This window comes from Oscarella lobularis, chromosome 14 (genome assembly GCF_947507565.1).
Source record: "Oscarella lobularis chromosome 14, ooOscLobu1.1, whole genome shotgun sequence".
Classification (NCBI taxonomy): domain Eukaryota; kingdom Metazoa; phylum Porifera; class Homoscleromorpha; order Homosclerophorida; family Oscarellidae; genus Oscarella; species Oscarella lobularis.
The window spans coordinates 1099593-1114999 of NC_089188.1; the positions used below are offsets into that span (position 1 = coordinate 1099593).

General features: G+C 50.3%; 4 protein-coding genes across 6 annotated transcripts; all 4 read left to right on the forward strand.

Annotated features, from left to right (window-relative positions):
• Positions 1-70: 70 nt before the first annotated feature.
• Positions 71-2563, forward strand: LOC136195681 (glypican-4-like). The gene is made up of 5 exons (XM_065985093.1): positions 71-321; positions 378-539; positions 953-1659; positions 1711-1973; positions 2027-2563. The coding sequence occupies exons 1-5, from the start codon at positions 147-149 to the stop codon at positions 2319-2321; spliced, it is 1602 nt and encodes a 533-aa protein (XP_065841165.1). The 5' UTR covers positions 71-146; the 3' UTR covers positions 2322-2563.
• A 17-nt stretch (positions 2564-2580) lies between these two features.
• LOC136195680 (tyrosine-protein kinase RYK-like) lies at positions 2581-6133 on the forward strand. Its single transcript, XM_065985092.1, has 12 exons — positions 2581-2726; positions 2810-2934; positions 3208-3307; positions 3559-3702; positions 3975-4010; positions 4065-4331; positions 4392-4499; positions 4777-5120; positions 5189-5298; positions 5347-5512; positions 5580-5716; positions 5774-6133. The coding sequence occupies exons 1-12, from the start codon at positions 2633-2635 to the stop codon at positions 5883-5885; spliced, it is 1743 nt and encodes a 580-aa protein (XP_065841164.1). The 5' UTR covers positions 2581-2632; the 3' UTR covers positions 5886-6133.
• Positions 6118-9259, forward strand: LOC136195675 (low-density lipoprotein receptor-related protein 4-like). Of its 3 annotated transcripts, XM_065985085.1 has the most exons (10): positions 6118-6194; positions 6249-6351; positions 6410-6458; positions 6511-6582; positions 6637-7196; positions 7249-7486; positions 7533-7664; positions 7711-8098; positions 8148-8316; positions 8373-9259. In XM_065985085.1, exons 3-10 carry the CDS (start codon positions 6449-6451, stop codon positions 9138-9140), a joined length of 2337 nt encoding a protein of 778 aa, XP_065841157.1. In that variant the 5' UTR covers positions 6118-6194; positions 6249-6351; positions 6410-6448; the 3' UTR covers positions 9141-9259. The 3 variants fall into 3 exon arrangements, with proteins under 3 accessions (XP_065841157.1, XP_065841155.1, XP_065841156.1); XM_065985083.1 differs by lacking the exon at positions 6118-6194 and having other exon boundaries at positions 6208-6330; positions 6377-6458; XM_065985084.1 differs by lacking the exon at positions 6118-6194 and having other exon boundaries at positions 6208-6330; positions 6382-6458.
• Positions 9260-9966: 707 nt separating this feature from the next.
• On the forward strand, positions 9967-12845 carry LOC136195483 (low-density lipoprotein receptor-related protein 6-like). The gene is made up of 10 exons (XM_065984808.1): positions 9967-10207; positions 10257-10854; positions 11104-11338; positions 11387-11423; positions 11481-11597; positions 11655-11731; positions 11785-11870; positions 11925-12484; positions 12533-12602; positions 12742-12845. Exons 6-10 carry the CDS (start codon positions 11670-11672, stop codon positions 12843-12845), a joined length of 882 nt encoding a protein of 293 aa, XP_065840880.1. The 5' UTR covers positions 9967-10207; positions 10257-10854; positions 11104-11338; positions 11387-11423; positions 11481-11597; positions 11655-11669.
• Positions 12846-15407: the final 2562 nt, after the last annotated feature.

A 15407-nucleotide genomic window follows, 5' to 3' on the forward strand; every position in this document is an offset into this window, starting at 1 on the left:
CGTCTAATGCGATTACGCTCTCCGCCAATCGCACGCACTGGATCGTAACGAAAGCGAATTACCATTACCCAAGGCACCAGTCTGGTTACGCGGATTTGTTGACTTCCCTTCGCCCCTCGCAATACACCGTTCCCAGCCAGAGAGACATGATCGTTGACATCGCTTTGTTCTTCTCCTTGTTGGGAGCGACCCTATTCGCTTCCGCCCCCGTCGACGCGGCGACGCCGACGCCGCCCAGTTGCGCGGCAGCGCGACTCTCGCACATCGCCGAACGATCGCAAGCGAAGGGGCACATGTACGATGAACCGAAGGCACATCTCGGTAAGAAAGAGAACGGAGAACGAAAAGAATGACGTCAACCGCGTGTCTAAACATAGCCGAAGAGACGCGCCTGTGTCGGTCGGCGACGCCGACGTGCTGTTCCACGATCGCCGAAGCCGCCGTCGAGCAATTTGCCGGACACGAACTGCAACGCGTCGTTCGCAACGCGTTCGAGCCGGTCGCGAAGACGTTTACTCATTTCGAAGAGACGTTTTCAGGTAAGTACACAGCGCCGACACGCGAACGCGCGGGGGAGAGCATGGAAGCGCAGGTGTCGCGACACGCGCGTTCGATTCCTCTCGAGCGACCGACGAATTGCGCGGTTTCTCCCGTCTATTTTATTCTTTGCGACTAAAAACCGCGGGCGCGGCTCCTCTTTACGGTCAACTCATTATTAGTCGGAACTGTGCGGTTTGGTCCGTACGCTTCGCCCCCGCGCGAAGAGGCCTCCCCTTTCTCGCGCTTGACTTGAGATCGCGCGTCGTGCCAGCGTCGCGAACGCGTGCGATGGGTGGTCGAGTATGCATAAAATTCGATCAGACTGGCGCGACTCCTTTTGTCAACGAACTCGAACAAGAGAGCATTGAATGCGTTTCTAAGGCTTTTTTCTCCCTCCCCCCCTCCCCATCAGCGCTGATCGACACCGCGCTTACGAGCAGTCGAACTCGCGCTATCGACGTCTTCAATAGCGCCTACGCGGACTTCTTTTCGAACGACGCCATCTTCGATCCGCTCTACGATGCCATGCGAAAATTCATCTTTACGCGCGAAGGCGACGTCGACGCGGGCTTGACGAAAGTGCGCAACGATCTCGTCATCACCGCGTTCGCCATCTTGCTCGAGCTCGAAGTCGACGGTTTCACGGAAGCGGAGCGCACGTGCATACTGAGCTACGTCGAGAGAACGGGCGAATCGGAAAGCGGCGTTTTTAATGGAAAAATGGCCTTCATACGTCGACTCGTCAATCGAGCGACGAATATATCGACGGCGCTCGCGATCGCCGTCGATACCGGTAAACGCGTTGTCGATCTCACTCAGTCATTGTGTCCCGAGAGCGAGTGCGTGCGCAATTTCGCGCGCACGGTCCACTGTTCCATGTGCGCGGGGCACGTGGACGTGAAGCCGTGTCGCGCGCTCTGCGAGAACATTTTGCCCGGCTGTATCGGCGACTTGAGCGCGCTGAGCGAGGCGTTCAACGACTTTCTCGGAAAATTGTCGCGACTCTTTATCGAAACGGGCAATGTTAGCCCTCAATCGGCAATGCGCGACATCGGAACGGAATTTTCGTTTGCCGCGATGGAACTCAGCGTGACCCTACCCGGAAATCACGGAAAACTCGTAAATTATTAAATTTTTTTATTGGAGCACGTGCTGTGATTTTCTTTTTAGATTCGAGACGCTTGCGGATTTCCGGCGCGACGAAAGCGATCTGTTCTTGAATCTCAAATCTTCGGCCCGGGATCGTCGGGAGGTGGCGCACCAGATGCGGAACGCACTCCTCCGAGTGCCATGGATTTCAAAGTGCAGTTGGATTTCGCTCGCGGAGCTATTGTTCAGTTCCACGACGCCGTGGAAATGCTCACAAAGAATGTCTGTGAAAGGATTTCATCGGATGACGACAGTTCATGTTGGAATGGAGAGCGCGTGGGACCGTGAGTCTTGAAAGGACCAATACAAGCTCGTTTTTCTTACCGATCTTTTCTAGATATGGCGCTAAATCGAGACCCCAACAGGCGGATCGACCTCGGCAGCGACTTGTGAACAGTCTGAGAATGAATTGCAGAGGGCCTCGAGTATTATATCTAATTGGGTTGATTTGGGTCACTGGAGGACGAATCCGTCGCGTTCGCCTTGCAGTGGTCCGCTACCCGAGACCGAGACCACGCCAACTGCTGCAAGTGACTGTCCTGAGGATGACGACGATTGTGTCAGTAATAATGTCCGAAGTGGCTCTGGAGACGATGATCCGGGCGTCCAGTCGGACGTCATCGCTCCGATAGTGAATCCGACCACGCCTTTTCGTGTTCGAGTACCGGGGGTTCAGCAAATAAGCCAGCGGTTTTCAGAACAGTTCTAGTTGCATCACTTTTTGGTGGCGGCACTCGCTTGGCTCATGTGATAAACTTTCGAGACAGTTATAATAAGAGTAGTAGTACTACTGTAGTAGTACAAAGTTAGGATGCACAATCGCATGAAAAAATTGTAATAAGTGTATAACAATAAATACATATATACCATGTGACCGGATGTTATCGGTGATATCAAGAGTCTCGTCCACTGGTAATGTCCTTTTGTTGACGCGTCGCTCTTCATGGCGGCGTCTGCGATCGTCCTGTGCGTTCTGCTCCGAATCGTCGGCGGCACGCTCGACATCTACCTCGACAAGAATGAAACGAAAGCCTTCGGTAAGACACCCGATCGTCTTCGATCTTCGAGACGAAACGACAACGAAGAACGCGGGAGACGTACGTTCGGTATTTATTCCTAGGAATGTCAGAAAGTCGTTTCTACTACGTAAGAAACGGCGATCTCGTCGACGGATCGTTCCGCAATCCTCACGTCATACCGTACGACAAGTCGGGCATCCGTTTCACGTGGAACGCACAATCATCGGTATCGATACAGTTACATGCATAGCTACGCCGACATTCGATACACTGACAGGAGAGAAACGCGATATAGCCCAACGCTAGAGGCGCGCTCGCACCACAGTGTAGAAACCGCGAAGGCATTTTTCTTTCGGAACCGAGCCTTTCTGGTCGTCGTCGACGCTTAATGCTATTTAGACGAGTGTTCCACTTCCCCTCGGGCCCGGTGAACGGGGATTCTCATCGACGCGCGACCGATCCTTTCTCTTTTTTCTCGCGTTCGCGCGCGTTTCTGTAGTGGCTCTACTCGATGCGATTCCAATCGAGCGACGAGAGCGTCATGCGTCAGCCGTCGACTCTAATCAACGCCATCGGAATCGTACCGCGAAACGTTTCGTGTAAGCAGAGTTCGCCGTACGTCGTTCGTTCGCGCGTTTTTTTTTTTTTCGTTCGCGTGTGTTGGGCCCCCCTTCGCGTGTAATTCGACGATTAGCTGGATGCGGAAGTAACCCGTTTTATGCACGTACGTCCGCGGAAGGGCTTCGCGGCGTCGGCGGCGACTGTTCCGTCGCCCCGCCGCCCTCTTTATCTCGTCCATTCCTTATGCTAACACACGTGATGCAAGCGCGCGCTTTGTGCCTTTATTTAGCCTTCTTCATCTCGTTGCCGTGCGCCGGCACGGGCGAGGCGACGTTTCGCTTCGCGCTCAACATAAGCGATTTGCGATACTCCTCGGTGCGCGCGCTCATCGTTTCCATTCAGCGACCGCGCCTGTGCGGACGCAACGTCAAGCGTGAGTGATGAGAGGGCGGGGGAGGAGGAGGAGGGGGGGGGGGGGGGGGGGGGGGGGATCAATCGATTAATTAATAAAAGCAACGTCTCGAGACTGATTGATTGGGTTCATCGTGGAGGGGCCCCACAATATGGCAAGTAAACACAATTTCGTACCAGTGACGTAGAGCGGTTTTACAGACATGTAACGTGTAGAGCTGCTCTAAAAAATGACAATGGGATATATTAGCTGGATTTGTTTCTAAGATAATTTTATTTTTGCACGTTTTACAGATGTTACGCCGGCGCCGCCGCCAAAGGATCCTAACGGTTCGAAATTCAAATTTATTATTACTTATAATCACGTGATTTATATACGTTCAGATAACACCGTTTCGAACAAAGGCGGAGACGATTCTTTAGACGAGGAGAAGACGTCGTGGACGTTCAAGCTCACCGTCGCCGTGGCGTCGACCATCCTAGCCATCGTCATCATCATCTTCATCGGATTCCAATATAGAAAGTGCAACGAGCCGAAGCTGAGCGAAGCCCAAGCGAGAGCGGAACTGATAACGCTACGATCTCTGCCCGGCGACGTCGCCCTCGGAACGATGAATCCCAAGACGACGCTGAACGGAAACTGCAATGACTGTAAGACAGATATATAGGAGTCTTCGCTCGATCGATGGGGTGGAAACGCTTTCTGTGTAGCCGGTTACGCGAGCCGAGTCGTTGACAGCGGGCGCTCCGCCGCGTCTAAGCTGAAAAGCGTTCAAGTCGACCGAAGACGAATTTCTCTTGAGGTGACCGTGAAGGAAGGTAAGGAATCGGAATTAATGCCTCTTATTCATCTTCCTAAGAAATCCTCCTCCTAATATTGATGAACCCCAATATCTCTTATCAATCTTACTTTAGACTCTGGAGTGTATCAAAGGCACCTCTGGTGTCTTTGGCTTCCTCCTAGTATAGATTCCCTAATAGGCTCCCCCTTTTTTTATAGGCGCGTCTTTTGTACAGTGAACGGTCTCTCATTCCATACCTGACCTATATCCCTGCCTCTAGTTGCGGAGTAGATTCTGATTCGATTTGTCCTTAGGCACTATTGGCATCTTCTGCCTTGGCAAATTGGGTCACTTCGATCCGGATATGGTCAGTGTGGGCAGTCGAGTGACTCGCGAAAAGAGCCCCCATCTGGGTGGCGAGGACGTGCTGGTAAAAGCAATCAAAGGCGGCGCGTCCGATCGCGACATACACCAGTTCCTCGCAACCGCGTCCAAATTTGTCCTCGATCCCCATCGCAATGTTCTCACAGTTATTGGCATAACCTCCGCAATGACCGGCCTTCCGGCCATCGTCTATCCCTTCGTATCAGACGGCGTCATCTTGAAAGAAATGCTACGTAAACACAAGAAAACGAACGCTTCGGGAATTCCGTTGCAGGTAATTAATTAACGCCCGTTCGAGCTATAGAGACGAGTATTACAGTCGTCCTTTTTCTCGTTTCAAAGCCGCTATCCGTGCCTCAGCTCGTATACATATCCGCTCAGCTTGCGCGCGGGCTGAACCACTTGGCTCGAAATCGGGTCGTACACGCGGACATCGCGACGAGAAATTGCCTGTACGTGAATCCAACTGGAAGGAAAAACGAGATAGTCATATTTTTTAGAATTACTGGCCAGTTACAGGTGATGATCACCGACGGCGTTCTCGGTAGCGACTTGTATCCGGATGAATATGACTCGATTGGAGGGCCCAACGGAGAGCGGCTTCCGGTTAAGTGGATGGCGGCGGAGACTCTCGCGGGGGGTCCTTGCAGGACGGAGAGTAATGTGGTAAGGTGGCTTCGGAGGGAGGTTTTTATATGGAGCTCGTTATTTTTTCTTTCTTTCTTTCTTTCAGTGGTCGTTTGGCGTTAGCGTTTGGGAAATTATGACGCAGGGGGACGTTCCTTATGAGAAGGAGTCGCCTGGTAATATGCTTGCTTATCTAACGGAAGGACAACGATTGGATCAGCCGCCTTCTTGCCCGAATCAAGTGTACGATTGTCTGGGAGGGGAATGTGTTTTTTTTTGTGTTTAGAAGTTGGGTTTCAGGTTTTCGTTGATGGGCCAGTGTTGGGCACTTTCGCCTGAGGATCGACCGAATTTTCACCAGTTGACTATCTCGTTGCATGAATTCTATGCAGCGTTGACCTGCTTTATATAGATGGATAGATAGATAGATAGATAGATAGATAGTTTGAGACTCATACCACGTAGAAAGAGAGAGAGAGAGAGAGAGTAAATAGACAAACTGGCAGAGATCAGACAGATAGGTAAACAGTACTAGGTTCTTTCTTTGCACCTGCTGATTAGGTCGATTGACAGTTTTGCATTAGCTAAGGGAGTTATTTTTGCTTTAGAAACGCTAAGTGCAGTGTGTCATGGTTAAACATGATTTGAGTTGTTGTCGCATATGGTGCAATTAATTAGTCAGGCTTTGGTAGCTGAGAAAATACAGCAGTTCAATCTTGAGGTGAGCACGAAACAAGATCCTCCGTCAGGTTTTTGGCAGTTTCTCTCTCCCCAGCCCATTTCATTTTTCCACCGGACGCGTTTTATAGAAAAGGAGCACAGTCGCCTGGAAATCCGCCTCCAAGGCGGACTGTAATGTGCGAACGGTAGCTAATGAAGTAAAGGCTCTATTGTACCGTCCAGGATAGGCCAGAAAAGATCAGACGTTTTCACTAGGGAATTAATTAAAGCAGAGGAGACAATACAACGTCGAAAATGTTCTCAGGTTTGTTCCGGCACAGTGCTTTACAAGGGCGACTCTTTGTAGTTTTTTTTAGTCTTCTTGTCATTCTCAATGCAGATCTTCGGGTTCTTGGGTTGCCTGTCGCTATTGACGCTTGCAACGACAGGTACGCATACAAATCTCTCAGCGTCATAGAGTAGATTTTGATTCGCGAGTTCAGCGTTGCCCGACCAGTTTCTGCTCATTGCCCAGAGAACGCAGATTCGCGGCGTCGACGTGAATAGCGGCAAAGACGTCATTTCGCCGATCAAAAGTCTCTTCAGCAGCGATTTCACCGCGTACGGCGTCGATTACGCGGCCGAAACGAAAGAATTCATTTGGCCTGACGCCCACGCTGGTCGCATCCTCGTCGGCAATTCGACGCATCAGAGAACAATTGCCACCGGCCTGCGTCTTCCGATTGACGTCGCCTACGATTGGATCAGCAGAAATGTCTACTTCACCGACGCTGTGCTTGACATCGTGGGAGTGGTATCCTTCGATGGCGACTGTCACATCACTTTGGTGAAAACGGGGCTCGATCAGCCTCGATCCATTGTCGTCGATCCCGAAGCCGGATACGTCTTCTGGACGGATCGAGGCTCTAATCCGAAAATCGAAAGGGCATACTTGAGTGGTAAGAATCGACAAACTGTGTTTCAGGGTTACGGTTTGCCGATTGCGTTGACACTCGATCGAAAGGCGAAGAAAGTTTATTGGCTGGATTCTCAGCATAACACTGTAAGCAAACGGGTAGCTATTCAATATATTTTCTATTAGCTATTGTACTTAGCTCGAGTCAGCCGATTATAATGGAGCAAATTGGAAGATCTTGTTTATCGCTGCAACCAGAAGCTATGACATTCATCCTTTCTCCGCTGTTTTTGACGGTGCTAACGTTCTGTGGTCCGATTGGACGGGGCGTTTCATTCTTTCGGCACCAATCACGCGTCCGTATCAAATCAAATTGGTAAGGAGACTCGGCCTCATGCCCTACGGCATCGCCTTGTATAATTCCAGTAACGTCGGAGGTACGGAAATGTCGTGAGACATACACTCGCTTGATTTTGTCAATAGGAACGAATGGTTGTGCTGTAAACAACGGAGGGTGTTCCCAGTTGTGCTTGCCGGAACCACGCGGGTCACACGTATGCGCCTGCTGTCGCGGAGTATTGCAGTCTGATAACAGAACGTGTCTCATTGATCACGGTACAAAGCGCTTGTATCTTAATATATATAACCTGTCTTCTTCTAGAGAAATCTTTTCCGTACTTCTTGGTGGCTGATTATAACAGCGCACGAGGTCTCGACGTCGAAACGCTAGCAGACGTTCATCCACCGCTACGCGGGCTACAGCTAGCAATAGGAATTGACTACGATCCCGTTCGAGAAACCATCTACTATACGGACACTTACACGGATAAAATACACGCAATGTATCCTAATGGTACCATCGAAACTTTGGTCTACGGCTTTATACATCCTGCTGGGGTGGCTGTCGACTGGATTGGATGCTACGTCTACTTCACGGACACGTTTTTGAACGTAGTAGGCTTTGCGAAAATGAATACGTCTGAATTGGTGATACTCATCAGGGACAATATGACTAATCCAAGAGACATTGCTCTGGATTTGACAAGGGGGTATGGAATGCAATAAATATCGTTTGCGTGTTATTGCTTCTTTTCTTAGAAAAATGTATTGGACCGACTTCTATAATTCAAGCGGGAGAATTGAACGAGCCGACATGGACGGCAAAAATCGCGAGGTGATTATCAATAACGGTTTAGAGCAACCTAGCGGTCTGACACTTGATATTGAAAATGAAGTCATATATTGGGTAGACAAAAAGTCATTAAAAGTAAGTTGCATACTTTTTCTATGTTTGCTTAATTAACACATATGTATTCTATATAGATAGAAAAAAGCAATTTCGATGGAACAAATCGTACGACCGTGGCATCGTCGCTTTCTGATCCATTTGACTTAGTATTCTACAACGGATCTCTGTACTGGACCGACTGGAATGAGAAGAACGTCGTACGTATGCAGGTTAATGCCAGTGGAGTGCCAATTTCGAACGCTACAACGTATGCCACTCCTTCCCCTCCTCTCCGAATTCCCTCGGGCATCGCACTCTACGATCCGCCAAGCCGTTTGCAGACACGAGAAAATCTGACCGAGCGATATCCACCATATTGTGCAGATTCATGTGCAGAAGAGCCAAGAGAGGCCAATGCAAGCTGCAATGAAAGCGACTGTTGTTTTTGTCCGCCGTATTGCGTTCCTGTTACAAAAGATGGGAAATTGTCAAGAAGCTGCTTTTGTACCGGAAACAACGCCCATCTTTGCCATCCAATGCCAACGGCTTCCATAGAAAGCAAGAACGAGTCTTCTGGTATCATCACCTTGGTGTGTAAAGTTGCTGCTGGCGTAGACGTCAATATTCCGACACTATACACTCAGTGGCATGAGGGTATACATTCTTCCATCGATTTTACTTGGTGGTTCGGAGAAACTACTACCGGATCTTGTCATTACCATAGGCTGAAGATTCCCATTGGCCAAAGAAACGGAACTTTTTCGTGCAGTGCCGCGAACTCATACGGAACGACAATTTCGAATAAAATCACGATTGACAGCAACACCGAGCCAACCAATTGTTCAGCGGAAAAAGGCACTTGACGCTTCATTTCTTTGAAAGACCTTTGCCGTGCGTGCTGTGCCAATGTGTCTGTTTTAGTAATCTTTCTGTCTTGAACTAGCTTTCTTCTTGTATGTGAGCGTATTTGATTGCACCAGCATCTATGATTGCACGCATGAAGAAGTCGCTTCATTGTCCGGGCCTTCCTGTTTACGAAGTCGTCCGCGACGACGAAACGCCGCTGCGCAGCGCCGCGAGAGACGGCGCGACGGACGCCGTCGATTGGCTCCTCAAGAACACGACGATCGACGTGGCGAAACGTCCGCGCACTTGACGCCTCGCGAATTTCGACGCTTTGCAGGCAGCGACGCGACCCGACGCACAAGGATTGAACCAAGGATTGTCCTGCTCACGTCGTCGATTGGTTGGTTGAGTTCGCCGATTGCAATTGCCCGTGCACTTTGCCGCCGCTTCGAGTGAGATTTTTTTTCGACTGCTGTACTGTAAGACCCTCACCTCAACATCTGTCCAGTTTCGTGGCATCATATCGCTAAAATCTACTTTGCTCTTAAAATAGGATTGCCCTTTTTTTGAGACACCTGATAGATCAGGAATTCTGATAGATACGCCTACGCATAGAAAAAGATGCACACATAGATATATATTTTAGGGTGAGTGTCATGTGTTCAGCCAAATTCAGGTGTGACTTTTCAATTAGAAAGTCCCTAAACTAATTGGGGAAATTGCATAAATTAGAGATTGCATTTTTTGCACTGTCACGCGAGTCTGACTCACAGTGGCTGCTTACGTCAGCTTGCGTGTCATAAGGACAACAGGCCATTTCCTAATACTGTACGGGACGGTATATCGATTGTGACGTAGCATATTGAAAGACGCGGCTGTTTTCCGATAAAAGCGTTTTACATTAGCATTTTCTTATTACAAGTTAATTAGAGAGCATATTTATGGTGTACAGAGCTGGTGTACAGCCTTTAATCATGATCCGGGATTACTATCTACTGTGACGTCACCTTTTATCTGAATGGCCACGTAAAAATATTACTGAAACATTCCGGTCCCGACGCAGCTAATGGTCAAGACGAGAACGGTAAAAACATAGTGCATTCATCACACATCGAATATTATTTGTTTTTCAGGTGTCACACATGTGCATTCGGTATCTGGTCAAACACTCCTCGGTGCACTTCGACCCGGATATGGTCAGTGTCGAGTAATGACTCGCGAAAAGAGCCCTCCTCAACTGGGTGGCAAGGACGTGCTCGCAAAAGGCAATCAAAGGCGCGACATACACCAGTTCCTCGCGACCGCGTCCAAATTTGTCCTGGGTTCTCACCGTCATTGGCATAACCTCCGCAAATGACCGGCCTTCCGGTCATCGTCTACCCCTTCGTATCAGACGGCGTCATCTTGAAAGAAATTCTACAGAAGCGCAAGAAAACGAATGCTTTGGGAATTCCGTTTCAGGTATACATATCCGCTCAGCTGGCACGCGGGGCTGAACCACGTGGCTCGAAATCGGGTTGTACACGCGGACATCGCGACGAGAAATCGCCTGTACGCGTGTGCCAAATTCAACTGGAAGGAAAACGAAAGAGTTGTATTTTTAAAACTACTGGCCAGTTACAGCACCGACGTTGTTATCCGTATAAATATTCGGTCGGGCCCAACGGGAAGCGACATTCGGTTAAGTGAATGGCGGCGGCAGGGGATCCTTGCAGGACAGAGAGTGATGTGGTAAGATGGCTTGAGAAGGTTTTATTAGGCTCATTTTTTTTATCCTCTGGTTCCTTCAGTGGTCGTTTGGCGTTAGCGTTTGGGAAATTATGACGCCGGGGGACGTTCCTTATGATAAGGAGTCCCCTGGTAATGTGCTTGCTTATCTAACCGCAGCCGCCTTCTTGCTTGCCTGGGGAGGGCGGGGGGGGGGGGGGGGGGAGGGCGGGGGGAGGAGGATTTCGTTTTTGTCTAAAAGTTGGGTTTCAGGTTTTCGCTGATGGGCCAGTGTTGGGCGCTTTCGCCTGAGGATCGGCCGAATTTTCACCAGTTGACTATCTCGCTGCTTGAATTCTATGGATGGATAGATAGATAAATAGATAGATAGCTAGTTTGAGACTCGTAGAAAGAGAAAGAGAAAGAGAGATAGAGAGTAAATAGACACAGGCTGGCAGAGATCAGACAGATAGATAAACTAGGTTCTTTCTTTACACCTGCTGATTAGGTCAGTTGACAGTTTTGCGTTAGCTAAGGGAGTTATTTTTTGCTTTAGTGCAGGCTTTGGGGGGCTGAGAAAATGCAATCTTGAGGTGAGCACGAACGAGATCCTCCGTCAAGTTTTTGGCAGTTTCTCTATTTTTGTGTAGTTCGAAATCACGGATGCGTCGGACAGGCGATTGAGTTGAGTGAAGCCGAAACTGCCGCCCGACGCGTTTTCTAGAAAAGGAACAAAGTCGCCTGGAATCCGCCTCCCGGGCGATCCTGTAATGTGTGAACGGTGGCTAATAAAAGAAAAGAAAAGGCTCTATTGTACCGTCCAGGATGCGCCAGTAAAGATGATACGTTATCGCTGGGGATTGAAGCGGAGGAGAGCACGCAACGTTGAAAATGTCCTCAGGTTTGTTCCGGCACAATGCTTTACAAAAGCGCTCTTTGCGCCTTTATTCTTAGTCTCCTTGTCAGTCCCAGTGGGTCAGCAGGAATGCAGATCTTCGAGTTCTTGGGTTGCCTGTCGCTACTGACGCTTGCAACGGCAGGTATGCATACAAATCTCTCAGCATCATATAGTAGATTTTGATTCACGGGTTCAGAGTTGCCCGACCAGTTTCTGCTCATTGCCCAGAGAACGCAGATTCGCGGCGTCGACGTGAATAGTGGCAAAGACGTCATTTCGCCAATCAAAAGTCTCTTCAGCAGCAATTTCACCGCGTACGGCGTCGATTACGCGGCCGAAACGAAAGAATTCATTTGGCCTGACGCCCACGCTGGTCGCATCCTCGTCGGCAATTCGACGCATCAGAGAACAATTGCCACCGGCCTGCGTCTTCCGGTTGACGTCGCCTACGATTGGATCAGCAAAAACGTCTACTTCACCGACGACTTGCTTGACATCGTCGGAGTGGTATCCTTCGATGGCGACTGTCACATCACTTTGGTGAAAACGGGGCTCGATCAGCCTCGATCCATTGTCGTCGATCCCGAAGCCGGATACGTCTTCTGGACGGATCGAGGCTCCAATCCGAAAATCGAAAGGGCATACTTGAGTGGTAAGAATCGACAACCTGTGTTTGAGGGTAGCGGTTTGCCGATTGCGTTGACACTCAATCGAAAGGCGAAGACAGTTTATTGGCTAGATTCTCAGCATAACGCTGTAAGCAAATGGGCAGCTATTCTATTCTCTATCATCTATTGTACTTAGCTCTATTCAACTGATTATAATGGAGCACATCAGAAGACCTTATTTGACCTAATCGGAAGTTATGACATTTGTAATGGGTGCCGTATACCGTTGAAGGTTAAACGACACCTCTTCGTCACTTCCCATACTTTCCTTTATTGATAACACCTCACACTCACATCAATCACTACAGTCGCACACACACTAACTCCAAACATTCTCTTATATAGTCCCAGGTGGACAGACCAGTAGGCGTCTGTCCACCTACTCGCACGCCTACACTAGTCCTTACAACTCCACTTATCTACTTACTCCCTACGCGAGCTATTCTTAGCTACCCTATTGTGTGATGGCATGCGCTACGGCGCATGCCCGTACTCAGTTGTGCTCTATGCGAGGAGCCGAACGGGTCTCCTCGTTACACTTCCGCCGCCTCAGGAAGAGCTCGTCCTCGAGCGCAACGGTGCTCGGAGCTTCTCCCGCGGACGTAAACCATACCTTGGGGGTGTCGGCGACACATTCCGTTCCTGGGACGTGACGACGGGCGAAGCGGGCGCGTCGTCACGGAGCATCCGCTCTACCCACTGTGGCGGGCGTCCTGGTCCTCGTCGGCGCCCTCCGTACCAATAAAAGCCAGCCGGGAAGTCTGGTGGGCACGGCGCCACGCGCAACTGGTGCACCTGAATCGTGCCTTCATCCGGGAAGTAGACTTTCTTCGCGACGACATCAGGCTCGTTCGCTTCCACTACTCGAAACGGACCGTGCCAAGGCCGTGACAACTTCCTTTCCTTGCCGCTCTCTTCGTGTGGGAACCGGATCAGCACCCAGTCGCCCACTCGATATGTCGGTTCCGAAGCGCGTTTATCATATTGGCGCTTATACTTTGCCTGTGCTTTCTGAATTGTCTCCGCAGCAGTATTCCTCGCCGTAGTCAGCGACAACAATAGCTGCTGACGATAATCCTCGATGTCACCCCAGACGTAGTCTGAAGGAGGCAGGAACGCAGCTTCCGTTGGCGTCCTGCAATCCCAGCCGAAAAGGAGGAATGAAGGCTTCTCTCCCGTGGATTCGTGAGGGGTATTCCGGTACGCCCACAGGACACTCGACAGGTACTCGTCCCACTGATCACCGTACGTCGCTGCGTGCTTTCGAAGCATTGCTTTCAGCGTCCTGTTGAAGCGCTCGACCATTCCGTCGCATTGGGGATGGTACGACGTTGTATTAATCTTCTTGATCCCCAATTTCTCACACACGTCGCGCATTAGGTGCGACAGCAAATTCGTGCCTCTGTCAGACAGCAGCGATTCCGGAACGCCGAAGAACGGGACAACTTCCTCGGTCAGCAACCGTACCAACTGGAGGGTCGTCTGGTCGGGCACCGGGTAAACCAGAGGCCATTTCGTTAGAAAATCCTGGAAAACGACGACGTGCTGATTGGCTCTTCTCGTTTTGGGAAGAGTCATGATATCCACGCCGACGATCTGGAAGGGTCTTCGCACCGGAATGGGATGCAACGGCGGTCTTCGTTGGCGTCCGAATCCATGCACCACCGCACACTGGGGGCACTTTTTGGCGTATTCGATCGTGTCGCTGTACATCCTCGGCCACCACCACCGTGGAGACATAGCAGCGAATACCCGAGCGCCTGAAAAGTGTCCTCCCATTCTTCCTCCATGGTATTGCTCCATCATTTGTTCTCGGAGTTGTCGTGGAACCGCAACTCTCCTTTCACCTTTTCCTTTAGGAGGGATATGATATAGTATCCCATCGACTATGTCGTACAGTTGCGCCTGAGCGACGACTAATTTAGCATCTTCTTCCCTGTCCGGCAGATTACCATCTGCCAGATAATCGAATATCAGCTTGAATTCTGGATCTCTCTTCTGACTATCCGAAAATTCCTCGTCGACACTCGGCGACGGCAACGATCCGAGGTCCAACAATTCCGTGATAGGGTATTCTACTGTAGTCCTAAGGACCACCGTATCCCCTTCTGCCTCATCTTCTTTCGGAGCCGGAAAATGAGGTGCGCGTGACAGGGCGTCTGCGCTCACATTACTCTTTCCCGATCGATAGATGATGTTGACTTCTGCGACGCCACTGCCGTAGACTTGAGTCCACCATCGTGCGTGCTTTCCACTCGGACTGGGTGCTCCGAGTACCGCCTTGACCGCTGAGTGGTCAGTCAGAACAGTCACTTTATGGCCGTAAAGATACGCACGGAAGTGACTCATTGCCCATACGACCGCTAGCGTCTCGAGTTCCGTAATTCCGTAGTTCTTCTCTGCTGCAGTAAGCGACCGACTGCCGAAGGCAATAGGGCGCCTTCCCTCCGCGGCCTCTTGACAAAGCACCGCGCCAATGCCGTAGCCACACGCATCCGTTTCAAGCGTGAAATCCTTCGTGAAGTCCGGATAGGCCAGAACCGGAGCGTTGATCAGTCGTTGCTTAAGCTCGATAAAACTCGCTTCGCATTCCTTCGTCCATGCAAAGGGTACATCCTTACGAGTCAACGCGTGCAGCGGTGAAGCAATTTTGGCAAAATTTGGGATAAAACGTCGGTAGTACGACGCCATACCCAAGAAGCGCCGCAACGTAGTGAGGTCGGTGGGGACGGGATAATCTCTCACCGCCGTCACCAGTCCAGCGTTGGGCTTCAACCCATTAGGGGTAATCAAATGGCCCAAGTAGACCACTTCTTGTCGGAGAAACTGGCACTTCGACGGCTTCAGCTTCAATCCGGCCGCGAGCAAGCGCTTGAACACCTCCATCAAGTGCTTGAGATGGTCCTCCAGAGTACGGGAAAAGATCAATATATCGTCCAGATAGACGGAAACATAATCTGGTCCGTTCTCCGGATTGAGACCCGCTAAAACTCGCTGCATCAATCGCTGGA

What these genes read in the sequence shown, in the direction of transcription:
- LOC136195681 (XM_065985093.1), top strand. Translation starts at nt 147, where the DNA reads ATGATCGTTGACATCGCTTTGTTCTTCTCCTTGTTGGGAGCGACCCTA. An exon ending in TTTCGAAGAGACGTTTTCAG is followed by an intron (nt 540 to 952) that starts GTAAGTACACAG and finishes CCTCCCCATCAG; the next exon opens with CGCTGATCGACACCGCGCTT. An exon ending in CCGGAAATCACGGAAAACTC is followed by an intron (nt 1,660 to 1,710) that starts GTAAATTATTAA and finishes TTTTCTTTTTAG; the next exon opens with ATTCGAGACGCTTGCGGATT.
- LOC136195675 (XM_065985085.1), top strand. An exon ending in ATTGACGCTTGCAACGACAG is followed by an intron (nt 6,583 to 6,636) that starts GTACGCATACAA and finishes TCGCGAGTTCAG; the next exon opens with CGTTGCCCGACCAGTTTCTG. An exon ending in AACGTGTCTCATTGATCACG is followed by an intron (nt 7,665 to 7,710) that starts GTACAAAGCGCT and finishes GTCTTCTTCTAG; the next exon opens with AGAAATCTTTTCCGTACTTC.
- LOC136195680 (XM_065985092.1), top strand. Translation starts at nt 2,633, where the DNA reads ATGGCGGCGTCTGCGATCGTCCTGTGCGTTCTGCTCCGAATCGTCGGC. An exon ending in GAACGGAAACTGCAATGACT is followed by an intron (nt 4,332 to 4,391) that starts GTAAGACAGATA and finishes CTTTCTGTGTAG; the next exon opens with CCGGTTACGCGAGCCGAGTC. An exon ending in ATCGCGACGAGAAATTGCCT is followed by an intron (nt 5,299 to 5,346) that starts GTACGTGAATCC and finishes CATATTTTTTAG; the next exon opens with AATTACTGGCCAGTTACAGG.
- LOC136195483 (XM_065984808.1), top strand. Translation starts at nt 11,670, where the DNA reads ATGATACGTTATCGCTGGGGATTGAAGCGGAGGAGAGCACGCAACGTT. An exon ending in AACGTTGAAAATGTCCTCAG is followed by an intron (nt 11,732 to 11,784) that starts GTTTGTTCCGGC and finishes CTTTATTCTTAG; the next exon opens with TCTCCTTGTCAGTCCCAGTG. An exon ending in ACTGACGCTTGCAACGGCAG is followed by an intron (nt 11,871 to 11,924) that starts GTATGCATACAA and finishes TCACGGGTTCAG; the next exon opens with AGTTGCCCGACCAGTTTCTG.